The 14,441-nt window shown below is 42.4% G+C and overlaps 1 protein-coding gene across 1 annotated transcript in view; it reads right to left on the bottom strand.

Moving 5' to 3' along the window:
- Nucleotides 1-385: 385 nt before the first annotated feature.
- SLC41A2 (solute carrier family 41 member 2) overlaps nt 386-14,441 on the bottom strand; it is a 44,614-nt gene continuing 30,558 nt past the window's right edge. The window contains exons 9-11 of the mRNA XM_035127907.2: nt 14,221-14,352; nt 13,301-13,449; nt 386-3,367 (exon numbers count right to left, since the gene is read on the bottom strand). Coding sequence (XP_034983798.1) covers nt 3,182-3,367; nt 13,301-13,449; nt 14,221-14,352 — 467 coding nt within the window. The 3' untranslated portion in view covers nt 386-3,181. The remainder of the gene's footprint in view (nt 3,368-13,300; nt 13,450-14,220; nt 14,353-14,441) is intronic.

Genomic DNA, 14,441 nt, shown 5'->3' with positions numbered 1-14,441 from the left:
ACACATAATGCCTCATTTAATGGCAGGTGGTTTGCAGTGCTGTCCAAACGTTTTTCAAAGAGGGCCAGATATGATGAAGTGAAGGGCCGTGAGGGCTGAACAAAATGCCAACCAGAGTTGTTAACCTTCCACAGGGGCCGGATTAAACCGACCAGCGGGCCGGATTATGCCCCCAAAATGGACTTTGGACATGTCTGCTTTAGAGGTTGTTGATGCTGCCACACACACGTCCCCTGGCAATTGCTACTTACCTTTCCTTTTATTTCAGGTTAAGTAGTGTGACAGAATGTTATTCTGGTCTGGTATATGGAGTACATCTTAGGCACCAGCATACACAAATCTTGAGCCCCAAACAGATTAAAGTAGTACACATACACTAAATGGATAGTGATATATTAAAAACAGAAGGAATTTTATTTGTATTTTTCTCAGAAGCTCTGTGGGTTTGGTTCCAAAAAACTTTAAAATTCCATAGCCTCTTCAAACATTAAAATATTTTTCATCAGACCATAATTCCACATAAAGGTAGCTCAACCAGAATTAAGCTTAATTGCTTCTAGATCTATATCCCCAAATAAAAGGATTCTGAGTTATCACCAGCTGCTTTTTAAAACAAAATGAATGGGAGTGCTATCTACAGTACTACAGACAATGTACCATTCTGGTTATTGCTAATACAGACAAAGGGGAACAAGGGAGCCTAGAGGACAGTCCAATTTTCCTTCACAATTCTGAAATATTATTTTATGTGCTAGCCTTGCAATTCCAGCAGCAAAGCAGTCCGGTCATAATTATGCAAAAGCTTTTAATGCTTTTAATGTGTGGGGAAAGTTATTCATGTAAGGTTTCAATTAGAAAGCCAAACAGCTGCCAACATCTTGAACTTCTTTGAAGATGAGGGTACTCAGCGAGCAACTAGGCCTATGAACTTTTGGGGGGGGGCTATATCAATAGTCAGCATGTGAAAACTGGGGTCTGGAAATAGTCAGCATGTGAAAACTGGGGTCTCGTACATAACTTTCACTGCCTAATTTGCATAACCACATTTGAAATAAATCAGCTACGGTAGATGTAACTTGGATATCTGAAAAGCGATCCATCTTGTGCAAATTCCATTGATACTAATGGGAAGTGCAAAATGCCCATTCATTACAATTAAGCTACATTCGTGGTTGGTGGAGGGGGGAGCGGTTGCATTGCCATGGTTTAAAAAGTTATTTGCTTCGTTTATAGAACACCCAAGGCAGCACACAAAGCCAACCCTAAACTGGGTAATCTTCCCACCAAATCCCCACATTCCAATTACATAAATAGTGATAAGGACTGTAAAGTTTGGGATATAACATATAATGCTGCAGTGCTGCAATGCACAAATTGATAGCACTAACTAGGAATGGGCATTTCAGGACTGCAACCTGCCTGAAAGTTCCCGTACTACAATGGGAAAATGTGTTGTTGTTGTTGTTTTTACAGATATTTTGAAACACAAAAACCTGAAATGGTGTAGACACGATGGGAGCTATTCATTTCTTTACCAGTGCGCCACAGGCACTAGCCAGCAGGTACCTGTGATACTCACATAATCACATTCTACAAAGCACTAATTGCATCACACAACTGACATACTGGGCGTGGGCAATGACATTTTCTCAGGCCAAACTATTCTGGTTTATTTCATTATCAGTTATGAAATTTCCCCAGCTTGAGTGCTGGGGGAAATCTATTTCTTTAGAATAGCACTGTTCTGTTTTGAGAGATGCCTGAATCCTCCAGAATGTTAGAGTAGCAACCCCAACCTTATTTCGCAGTAAGGGTACAAGGTTATTCCAGGAACTATAGGGATGGGACATGTTAGGGATGGATCTGGGATCTCTGGGATCCAAATTCCGTCCATCCCATGACATTACCCACCCCGCCAACAAGGGAGCGAAAATACACCAGCTCTGGAACTGAAGTGCTTATTTTCCCTCTGACCTCCTGTCCTTGCTGGTATAAGCCCGGCAGAAATTTCAAATACCATATCTGACAGAGATTCTTAAAACTAGATCTTCTTAAAGACTAGAAACTTCTTAAAGAATAGATCTGCCAGAGATTTTCCATCCCCTGCCTCCATAGGATTGCTCTATCCAATGATAATTTTTTTTGGGGGGGGGGAAGTCCTGAACAATCTCACACATTTTTACTCAGAAGCAAGTCCCACTGGGGCTTACCCCCCAAAATAAGAGCATACAGGACTGCAGCCTAAAATTCCAGTTGCCGCTTGATGGATGTCATTGTGTGGCAGAACTCCTTGACTGAATATGTCCAAGGTTTCTTTCTCTTCGACTATTTATTATTATTATTATTTTTAAAACACACCCGTCTACCAATTCTCTCTCTTCAGGATCTATATTGCAGTTCCCCCATAATTACATATCAAAAGCCCCACTTTCCAATACTTTACAATAAACTGCAAAAGACAAAATTGAACATTTTAAAACTGTGCCATTGAACCTTTTAAAATACAATCATTAATACAACATTAACGTCCATGCATGATAGTACTGAGTTATCTCTGTTAGAAACTTCTTTCCCACGTTCAGCTGATTAAACAAGTTTTTGGAATAGAAGCTGTTTTATTCTGTCTCACCTGTGACTAAAAAGGAGTGTTGAATACCCTGTAGAATGTCTTACTCGAACTTTTCTTTATTACATGCACAAATCATCTGTTTTTCTTATTTAGCAAATGGTGTCTGATTCCAGAAGATTAAACTATAACTGTGAACCCATTATAAGTTGAAATGCAGTCAGGCTGTTCACTGAAAAGTAAATTTGTGATGAAGAGACACATCAGTGGTTAAGTCACATCTTTCTGCTACTAATTGCCCATAAACTACGTTTCTGGACTTTGTTTCTTGGTACAATACTGGCTGGCCTTTCTCTTTCTGTGCCCAGCAAGAAACAGCCACACTCCCCTGCAGTGTAAAAAATATTTAAAGCCTATTTTCACACTTCCACGTCTCTCCCCTTCCCCCTTTTAAAATTAAGGCGATTTGATATCAGTGCCACCTTTAGGTTACCATAATATCCGAATTCAACCACTGTTTTGAGGTCCTCCTTCAGACGAAATGGTAAGCCAAGTGATTGTCTCCTGTTTGTCATCTTCATCTAATGGGATCAGCTAGTGTGCTTGTCTGCATTATTAGTCTCCTACATCTCCATCTCTATCACCAATGAGCCACAGAAAGTGAAAACTCAAGGCAAGTAAGGCAGTTCCAAGAAGATCACCAAGAGCAGTAAGGTAAGGGATAGAAAAACTGTCCGGATCTTTTCCTTTTTTCCAGAAGTGGTGAACCATCCAGTCAGCAATCCATAGCAATGTAAACACCTATGGGAAAATGAAAAAAAAAATCACGTTGAGATCTATGGCAGCATCTGAAATCCACTATTTCTACTAACTTATTTGAATAGAGTCCGAAACAATTTAAAAAGCGGGCACGTCCACTGTGATTTTTGGTATACACACTCAATGTTTCAAATACCATTTTGAAAGTGTGTGTTTTCTTAAATATTGTTTAAATAGCTAAAATGGAAAATTAGATGTTACAGTATTAGGCACACTGAAATAATTTAATACTTCTAAGAGAATCCCTACCTTTGATTTGTACTACAAAAGAATTTTTAAGATGTAACCATATGATTTCAAATTAGCAATTTTCTGTCCCTTTTTCCATTATGAAATATGTATAAGTTATTCAGATACATATCCCTGCTGAAAAGGCGGCTCTGTAGCCTAAGCTAATTTATGCATGTGCTAGGTGTGCTCCTCTCTCTGCAAACCAAACAAATATATTTGAAAGCACATGTTTTCTTTGGAAGAGACTGTCAGATTCTTTGAGGCAGCTTCTCTTTTACCAAAGCAGGCAGAGAGCGAGCCCAGGGACAGTGATGCCAGCCTTTCACATCCCCATGCAGATACTGTCCGTCTCTGGGCTCCGAGACATAAACGTGACCAGTATCCTGGAAGGCAACATTACATGTGGAATTGTTATAATTTAGCTCTCTTGTTTCAGCTGGCCAACACCACAACATTAGCAAGGAGATCAAAGGCAAATACTTATACTACAACAAAATGTACATAGCTGCCAAGTTTTCCCTTTTCTCACGAGGAAGCCTATTCAGCATAAGGGAAAATCCCTTTTAAAAAGGGATAACTTGGCAGCTATGAAAATGTAGGGTTTTTCTGCCATCCTATTGTCCTAAAGAACCAAAAGCCTTATAGGCCACATTTGAACATTATGTGAAACCATGGTTTAGCATAATATAAACCACAATGAGCCCCTTCCTCTCCCTTCCCTTGCATGGCTCCCACTTCTGATTAACAGTGTTTTGTTGCACTGTCCAGACTAACAAATAGTAATTAATATTAATATTAGCTAGTTTAAAACAAGGCAACATCAAAGAACGGTTTCTGAAGCTGGCTGGTTTAAGTGAACCATAGTTAATGTTAACCACGGTTCTTGGTCCAGGCAATGCAGCAAACAGTGATTAATTAGAAGTACAGAAGCAAAGTGGTGTGGGAGCCATAGAATCATAGAATCATAGAGTTGGAAGAGACCACAAGGGCCATCCAGTCCAACCCCCTGCCGAGCAGGAAACACCATCAAAGCATTCTTGATATATGGCTGTCAAGCCTCTGCTTAAAGACCTCCAAAGAAGGAGACTCCTTGGTAGCAAATTCCACTGCCAGACAGCTCTTACTGTCAGGAAGTTCTTCCTAATGTTTAGGTGGAATCTTCTTTCTTGTAGTTTGAATCCATTGCTCCGTTGCCTGAGGTTTGCTGTGGCTTATTCATACCACACTACACAATGGTTTAGCACAATGTGTAAGGAAACAGCACAAATACACCTCCTTATACCACACGGTATTTTCCAACCCCAAAACCCAATGAAGTGAGTTTGTGTGTATACAACTCACACTTTTGCCTTGCCTTAAGCTTCCATTTATAATACTGTATATGCACCAATTTTAATAAGTAGTTCTAATTTTTGTTTTGTTTTGTCTGCAGTCATGCACAATTCTATTCCCTGGTGGGAAAAGAGAACTGGCACAATTACTAGCAGAAACCCACTGGAACTCTGCCCAGTTCTGGTCTCCCTTATGTTCCGTGCTTTTCTATTCCTGTTATGAATATCTGTTTGTTATCTCACTTAATATCTCAGCTGCCTCTGAAACTAGTGATGCTGTGGTCTAATGTGGTTCATTCGTCCTTCACACTGAGTAACACTCTGGACCACTGATCAGTTTATCTAGGTTTTCCCATTATTTCACTTTTCATCAAAAATATATCAGATCTGTACATCTCTATTCTAAAAACATGAACAAGAACCAATCCTGGGTTGTTGAGTAACTAATGTAGTCCAGAACTGGAATTAGATTTAAACTGCAGCTCAGTCTTAAGACTGATTCAGATAGTAGTTCATTAACATACAGTTACCGGTAGTCCTCAGAAAGTGAGTTTAAACAGTGGATTTCTACACATTAAATCAGCTTTACAAATGGTAAAATAAGCTTGCAATCCACAATGAACTGGTTCTCATGACACAGTCAATCAAACCATGCAGAATTTGGGTAGCAAACGACAGTCCACAGAAAACCTGAATTGACATTTGCTCAGATTGAGCACTGAAGAGCAGGTTTATGTGGGGGAAATGCTTGGACACAGAGCTTTTAAGTGTGCCCTGCTCTTTCCAGGCACAGGTCCACACTTAAAAGCTCTGTGTCCAAGCATTTCCCCCACAAAAACCTGCTCTTCAGTGCTCAATCTGAGCAAATGTCAATTCAGGTTTTCTGCGGACTGTCATTTGCTCCAATCGAGCTTCAAAAAGTGCGTTTTCACAGGGAAAACTCTGGAGCAAAAAATAGGCTGCTTGGACACTCAACTTTAATGTGCAGGTGGTGCCTGGAAAGAGTGGAGGAAAAGTACCGTGTTTCTCCTAAAATAAGACGGGCCTCAAAAATAAGCCATGGCAGGCTTTTCAAGGGTAGAATAAATATAAGACATACCCCGAAAATAAGCCGGGGGGGAGCGGGTCTGGATGGCGCCAAGGAAGAGGAAGAGGAAAAGGAAGTTTCCTGTCGGCGCCCTGAAACGGATGTTGCTGCCCCGCCAAATCACCCAGCAGCATGTCCCATGTGGAGTCACGACTGACCAGTAGCCGGCAAGAGCTGCAGCAGGACCCCCCGAGAGCCGACCAGCAGGACCCCCCGGGAGCCGACCAGCAGGACCCCGCGAGAGCCGCAGGTCCCGGCAGTACAGCGCGCCAAGCTCCGACCAAGCAGGACCCCACGAGGGCCGACCCGGGAGAGTCGACAACAGCGCGTCGTGCCGATCCGCAACCCAGCGGGACCCGGCGAGAGCTGTAGCGCAAGCCGCACGAAGCCCCGATTGAGCAGGAGCAGGGAAGAGGTGCAGCGCTCGCCGAGCCCCGACTCAGCAGGAGCCTGCAACAGCGCGCTACACCGACCCCCGACACAGCAGGACCCGGTGAGAGGCGCAGCACACGCCGCACCGAGCCCTGACTGAGCGGGAGCCGGCAACAGCGCGCCGCGCCGTGCCCCTACTGAGCGGGAGCCGGCAAAAGGCGCAGCGCTCGCCGAGCTCCGACCCAGCGGGAGCCTGAACAGCGCGCTTCCCCGAGGTGAGAGCCGGTGAGACCCGGGACCCGGTGAGAGCCAGCAACAGCCCGCCCCGACTGAGCAGGAGACCATTGGGACCCGGTGAGAGCCAGCAACAGCCCGCCCCGACTCAGCAAAAGCCGGCAAGCGGTGCAGCGCTCGCAGAGCCAAGCCCCGACCGAGGGGAGCCGGCAAGAGGCGCAGCAATCACAGAGCCGAGCCCCAACCGAGCGGGAGCCGGCAACAGCCGCAGCGTGCGCAACGCCAAGCCCCGACGGCAAGAGCCACAGTGTGCAGCGCACCATGCCAAGCCCCAAAGCCCAGTTTCAAAACACTACCGGTACAGTACCCTACTTTCTTTTCTTGCCTTGCCCACTTTACAAAATGCATGGTTAATAAAAAATACTTAATAAAAAATAAGACATCCCCTGAAAATAAGCCGTGGTGTGTTTTTTTGGAGGAAAAATAAATTTAAGACGTGTCTTATTTTAGGAGAAACACGGTAAGTGTGGCCCTTACTTGTCAGGATACTAGAACAGTCTCATCAGGGCAATAAACAGAGATAATAGGCTGTCTTTATATAGCTAAAGCAACAACGGTCAACACAAATGTGCTCTTATTATGCTTCTGTTAATTTTTCTTCTCAAAATGTATCACCATCTGCTTTTCAAATTTTGCTTTAAGCCAATTTAAGGGATAAATGTTCCCAAATGATATTTAACTGCCAGGGGTCTAAACAGAGTGTTGTTTTTAACAGAGAAGGGCTGGCAACTAATCTAATGAATTCTCTGACTTACAAGAGAAGGAATATTCAAAACGTGCTGTTTTGCAGGGCAACAACAATTTTGATTCTTAGTGGATACAATCAATTTTATTTTACCCTGCCAAATTTATTGGGCAATAATGTCTAGAGTTTCCCATTACTTGTTTATTCCCAGAGCCCTTAACACAACTGTGTTCTGAGATTTGCCTCGGAGGTGTGAAAATTCCAGAGCGCTCTTTACTGGCTCAGCAGGAATCCGAAGTACAGAGGCTGCCTTTGAAAGTCACAAACCCTGAATCACAAAACTGACGGCTTCCTTACTCCAGTCTGGCCTTCAGTCTGATGATGGCTGACAAGTCTGAAAATGAAGTCTTTTTCTTTATACCCAGCTGAATATAGTTCAAGCAGGCTGTATTTTAATATTATTTTCTCTATAAAATAGTATTGTTCAATCATATATACAGCTGTCTCAGAGAAGTTTGTCCTTTTTTATAAAAAATACATCAATCACTTGAACTTATAACGTTTTTTGAGAATAGTTTGTATTCCACTCCAGCATTGCAGATGGATCTAAGTTAATTCAACAAATAGGGACTTCAGCAGAACATATTGTTTAACCATGTCAAGAATATATGCCCCCCCCCCCACACACCACCTAAATTATAGAATTCTTTAGGGTACCTCTGAACTCATCTTGTGATGCACACATTTTGTGAGGGAATTGTGCACTGTACCAAATTTACTAAAACTGATACAGTTGTTTTTTTTAATATCATGCCAAGTATCTAATATTCTTCTAAAATAGTCAGGCTCTTAGCCAGGATAAAAAATAGTTGCATATAAGTTCCACTGAAATCCACAGAATATTTATTTATCTGTTCAGGAATGTAGAAAGTTGCTTTATATGTAGGAAGCTGAGGACCTGGAATGTAAAGGTAAAAGGCCAAGGACCCCTGGATGGTTAAGTCCAGTCAAAGGTGACTCTTCTCGCTTTCAGGCTGAGGGAGCTGGCGTTTGTCCATAGACAACTTTCTGGATCATGTGGCCAGCATGACTAAACCGCTTCTGGTGCAACGGGACACCATGATGGAAACCAGAGTGCACAGAAATGCCGTTTACCTTCCCGGTGCAGCAGTACCTATTTATCTACTTGCACTGGCATGCTTTCCAACTGCTAGGTTGGCAGGAGCTGGGACAGAGCAAAAGGAGCTCACTCAGTCATGGGGATTCGAACTGCCGACCTTCTGATCGGCAAGCCCAAGAGGCTCAGTGGAATGTAATACTTATTCCACAGTTGTACGAAATCCATGTTTTAGCAAGGCAGCTTCTACACTTTGGAACTCCCTGCCTGTTTATATGAGGTAGGCATGTAAGTGGTACTCTTTGCTGTACTCTTTTGGGCAGGTACAAGACTAATGCCTAGAGCAGGGGTCAGCAAACTTTTTCAGCAGGGGGCCGGTCCACTGTCCCTCAGACCTTGTGGGGGGCCAGACTATATTTTGGAAAAAAATATGAACGAATTCATATGCCCCACAAATAACCCAGAGATGTATTTTAAATAAAAGGACACATTCTACTCATGTAAAAACGCACTGATTCCCGGACCATCCGGGGGTCGGATTTAGAAGGCAATTGGGCCACATCCGGCCCCCGGGCCTTAGTTTGGGGACCCTGGCCTAGAGGCTGCAATGGGCTGGATAAGGACCAGAAAACTGAGACTGAATCCTGATAACACATGAGTACTTTTAGAAGGCAGTTCTTTTGTCTGGGAAATGGGGAGCTGATCTGTCCTTGACAGTCACACTTCCCTGAAGGAGCAGGTGTGAAGGCTGGGGGTCCTCTGAGATCCAGTTTCACCATTTGGGGCTCAGGTGGTTTCAGTGGTTAGGAAGCGCCTATTTCTAAGTTTAGGTTGGTTTGCCGGCGACAACCTTCCTAGTCAGACATAGCCTGGACCATGAGTGACCATGCTCTGCTAACCTCCTGCCTGGACTACTGCAATCTGCTCTACAAGGAGCTACCCTTGGGAACAGTTCACAAGCTGGAGCTGCACATGTTGCAAGAGGTGTGGCAATAAGGGATCACATAAAAAAAGCCCTGTGCAACCTGTATGGGCTGCTGATTTGCAAACAAACCTCATTCGAGTTGTGGACTTTAACACACAAAACCCTAAGCTGATCAAGACCCATCTTCTCGATGCAATGCCTCTCCCTTCATTTTCCAGTGGAGGCCCATCTCATGGTCCCTTCAACAAACGTGGGTTGATTTGTGGCAATGGGGGAACAGGGCCTTCTCTGTGGTTTCCCCACATTGTGGAACTTCCTCCCTACAATCGTAGAGCTGTCCCCCTCACTAGATGACAGTCGAAAACACATCTGTTCGTGCAGGATTTAGGAGAGGACTGAGAGTGGTGTGAATGTTTTTGACACTAAATTATTTTCACTTTTTTAAATGATTGTAGTAATGTTTAAATTAAGCATTTAAGGATTTTATTATGAGTGTTCACCACCCTGGGATCCTATAGAACAGGCACCCCCAAACTGCGGCCCTCCAGATGTTTTGGCCTACAACTCCCATGATCCCTAGCTAACAGGACCAGTGGTCGGGGAAGATGGGAACTGTAGTCCAAAACATCTGGAGGGCCGAAGTTTGGGGGTGCCTGCCATAGAATGTGGGCTAGTTTATAAATGTAAACAAAGAAGCAAAGCATTGGGCTTAACTGAGGCCTAATAGCGAACAGTGGTCTGGAGGAATGCCTGGCTGGCTGGAACCCTGAACAGGAGGACTTCTGTTAGACAGTGTGGATATACGGAAACATTTCCACTTGTTCCCTTCAATAGTAATGTGGGCAGTCCCGTGCCAACCAGTAAGATAGCAAACTAGGGTCAAACACTGATCAAAACAGTATTTTGCTATATATAGAACAGAGAGTTGTAGTTTTGGCAGCTCTAAAACAGCTGCTGGGGAAAAGGACTTCTCTCAACAAATCTGCCCTCCAGTGTGATATCATAGGCCAGTGTGATATCAAATGTTTACTATTTCAGATTACAGGTAGGTAGCCGTGTTGGTCTGGGTCGAAGTAAAATAAAAAAATTCCTTCAGTAGCACCTTAAAGACCAACTAAGTTTTTATTTTGGTATGAGCTTTCGTGTGCCTGTGTATCTGAAGAAGTGTGCATGCACACGAAAGTTCATACCAAAATAAAAACTTAGTTGGTCTTTAAGGTGCTACTGAAGGAATTTTTTTATTTTACTATTTCAGAGTTACTTACAAACACCAGAATGAGACAAGAGAAATTTATCAACTGCATTAATTCTACTGTTATTTTGTCACCGTGTCTGATAGGTTAGGTCAATTCACTAGAAAACACTTTTTTAAAAAGAAAAATGAACATATTAATGCCTACTTTCAAGTCTAGAAAGTCACACATTTTCCTTAATGAAGCAATTTTAACCTAACACAAAGAACAGGTTCAGAATGCTGCCATAACCATTACAACAGAAGGAAAATGCAAATACAGAACTGCAGAGGTTTGCCCTAAAATCAATTGAATGAATAATGAATTAGACAGGACAAAGCAATGTTATATCAAATCAACTCACATTGGGGGAAGTTCATAACTGATTGTTGCTTTGGGGCATATATTTATTCTGCCTTTCTGGAAAAATTAATTTCAATTTCAAACACAGAATGCTTTCAGCTTACTTGCTAAAATGCAGGTGGTGTAAGATACAGATTGTGGCCTCAATATGAAGATGGGGGGGGGAACAATAATGCTGAACTAAAGGACCCAGGTGGCGCTGTGGGGTAGGACCCAGGTGGCGCTGTGGGTTAAACCACAGAATCTAGGGCTTGCTTATCAGAAGGTCGGCGGTTCGAATCCCTGCAACGGGGTGAGCTCCCGTTGCTCGGTCCCAGCTCCTGCCAACCTAGCAGTTCGAAAGCATATCAAAGTGCAAGTAGATAAATTGGTACCGCTCCAGCAGGAAGGTAAACGGCGTTTCCGTGCGCTGCTCTGGTTCGCCAGAAGCAGCATTGTCATGCTGGCCACATGACCCGAAAGCTGTCTGCGGACAAACGCCGGCTCCCTCGACCTATAGAGCGAGATGAGCGCCGCAACCCCAGAGTCGGACACGACTGGACCTCATGGTCAGGGGGCCCTTTACCTTTACCTTTAATGGAGCTATGTTGGAAACCTTTATTGCTGAAGGCGTTGACACGCAACTCATTTGCCTGATAATTAAAATGAGAGTAATTTTCATAAGGCACTGAACAGGAGTGATTGGTGAGGAAGGGTATTGGCACATACCTGACATTCTAGCAGCAGCAGCAGCAGCACTACTTAGCAAGAGGGTCAGGGGCAAGGAAGAAGAGAGTCAGCACTGTGCGAGAACTGGATTGGTTCTGCCCATGCGCCTGCACAGCACTGACCTCCCTGCCACCTCTCTCATCCTGGGAAGGGGCAGTGACTCTGCTGCCAGAAGGCCAGGTGTGCCCATTGCCCCTCCTCACTGACCACTCCTTCTTATAGAAGTCATAGCACCTTCAAAATTGCTAGTCTTACAAGTGATTGCCAAAGCACTTAGGAGATGGTAGCCCAGTAATTCCCTGAGAACATACATGGATAAACCAAGTAATATCTGTTGTTGAATTTCAAAATGATCCTCTCTGATTGGCCCTATAGGGGCTTAGGACTGGGAGGTGAGGTTTTTCCCCAGAGGCCACAACTTTCAAAAGATGTTTAAGCAACCAAATAACGAGATTATATATGTGAGAAGAATGTAGAAATAGAAAAAAAACAAATAATGAGGATAGTGTATTAAGTGTGTGTTTGTGTTCTAAGCTGCAAGGAAGGAACCTAACTGAACCAAACAGGACTTAAGTCTGAGTAAAACATGCATGAGAATGCCCTGCCAGACCGTGGAGAAAATCTAATTCAGTAAAATGGAACTTAGACATGCTTCTGATGACTGCAAAACTTGCAGCCTAGTATATAACCTCAGCATGTTTCAGCAGACATACCACTCGGTTGTGCAGGCAGTTATTTAGGCACACACACAAAATTAGGATTGGGGTGCAAATTAACCCTGAACTATACATATCATCTTAATAAATGAGTAATGAAACAGAGGACTCACATGCCAAGCTATCCTCATCATTGCTACCAAGGTCTGCTAGTATAAGGGGCTGACACAGTTGCCGCAAAACAACAGTGAAAGATGGAGAGTTAAAAGAGCCATTGTGTGCACAGCTTACAGTTTTTCAGTGCCTGATTGGCAATGAAGTTTGTGAATGCTAGCACAGCTAATAAAACAATAATAACAGAGATGTCATTTTAAAAGACAGAAGACTGCTCTGTTACTAACAGAAAAAGAATGAAAAATAAAAAGAACTTGAGGGAATATTTTCATACAATATGATTCCTGCCATAATGCTACACAGATTCCTGACACAACCTAAGTAAGAAAGAATTGGATTTCAGGCATAGCTGCCAAGTTATCCCTTTTTAAAGGGATTTTCCCTTATGCTGAATAGGCTTCCTCGTGAGAAAAGGGAAAACTTGGCAGCTAGGATTTCAGGTGCTAAATAATTCTAGCAAAAAAAACCCAACCATGTTTGCCTTGACCAAAAGGTGCAAGTATCATAAAAAAGCAAAAGGAAGTAAGGCAGTTGGAGGTGTGGGGAGAAAACAATAGCTCAAGAATCCTTCAAACTAAAGATGCAAATGTTAATGTGTGCAATAGAACTTATTACACCCAAGATGGATTAATCATGAAAAAAGATATTGGCTTGTTCTGTCTCAAATGTTTGAAAACAAACTTTAAATGTAACAGTCTTTGGACATTAATAATAATATTTTCAGATATGTTTATCCTTACCTGTAAAAGGGCTGTGAACAAGTATACTACTATGAAGATTGGAGTCAAGGATGTGTGACCACTCTTCATTAAATGAATAGTATATAAGAAAATTAAATGCCCAGGAATCACCAAAAGTAGAAGAACCTGGGCTGATTTATTATTTACTCCTGAAAATAAGAATAAATAATAACATGGTCAGCTTAGTGCTTTAAAAAAAAAATCATGTTTTTCACAAGTACTGATATGCATACAAGATGTTAACCTTTCTTTGGTAGTAATAACATTAGGATCAGTTTTAACCAATCAGTTCCTATAAGTTCCAGAAAGCTATTAAAAATGAATAATAAAAAGCTTAGAAGCAAAATGTTAAAATTCTTACTTCTCTATAGTTAGCTTCCTTCTAGCAAGCATCAGAATCTTACAATGCTTCTAAAAATACAAAGGGTGGCATTCAACCAAGCTTTACTGAGAATAAACCTATTAAAATTAACTTGATCATATTCATTAATTTCAATGGGTGTAAGGCTACAGTTTTAACCCCATTTACCTGGGAATAAGCCCCAATAAATTCAACAGGACTTTCTTCTGAGAAGACATGGTTAGGACCACACTTCTAAGTCTCCACAAGGTCAGAAAATTTCAGAGTTGATACTCAAACACCATATGTATGTTATGGCTAACTTTTCATGGTGATGGCATTATTAACCAGACTGGATTTGAAAAGGAGGAGGAAATTCTGACTTCCTTAGGAATGTTGGGTCCACTGAGTAATTTCATCCCTATCAAATACTAAGGTCTGAAAAGGTTCCAGAAATTCCTAATAAATGCTTTCTAGACAAACTTCTGAGACTAATTGTCTCTTAAATCTCCAGCATTTCTTCATCTGGCAGCCATCTAATTATGGGATTAGGCATTAAAGGGAGATGCATAACACATACCTGTACCGCAATATGTCCGGCATGGATAATAGCAGCCCTTGGCTTCTTCTGGTAATTCTCCAGGAACACTATGTAAATGTAAATACGTAGAAATTCTGCTTGCTTGAATTGCCACTAGATTACCACCAATACCTATATAATACAGAAGGGGGGGAATAAGTTTAACTGCTTATTAATAATTAGGTAACAATGCAGCATTAAAAAAATCTAGCATTAAAGAT

The sequence above is a fragment of the Zootoca vivipara genome, chromosome 10 (genome assembly GCF_963506605.1).
Source record: "Zootoca vivipara chromosome 10, rZooViv1.1, whole genome shotgun sequence".
Classification (NCBI taxonomy): Eukaryota; Metazoa; Chordata; class Lepidosauria; order Squamata; family Lacertidae; genus Zootoca; species Zootoca vivipara.
The sequence above is the reverse complement of the archived record's forward strand: the minus strand, read 5'-3'. Positions and strand labels throughout refer to the sequence as shown.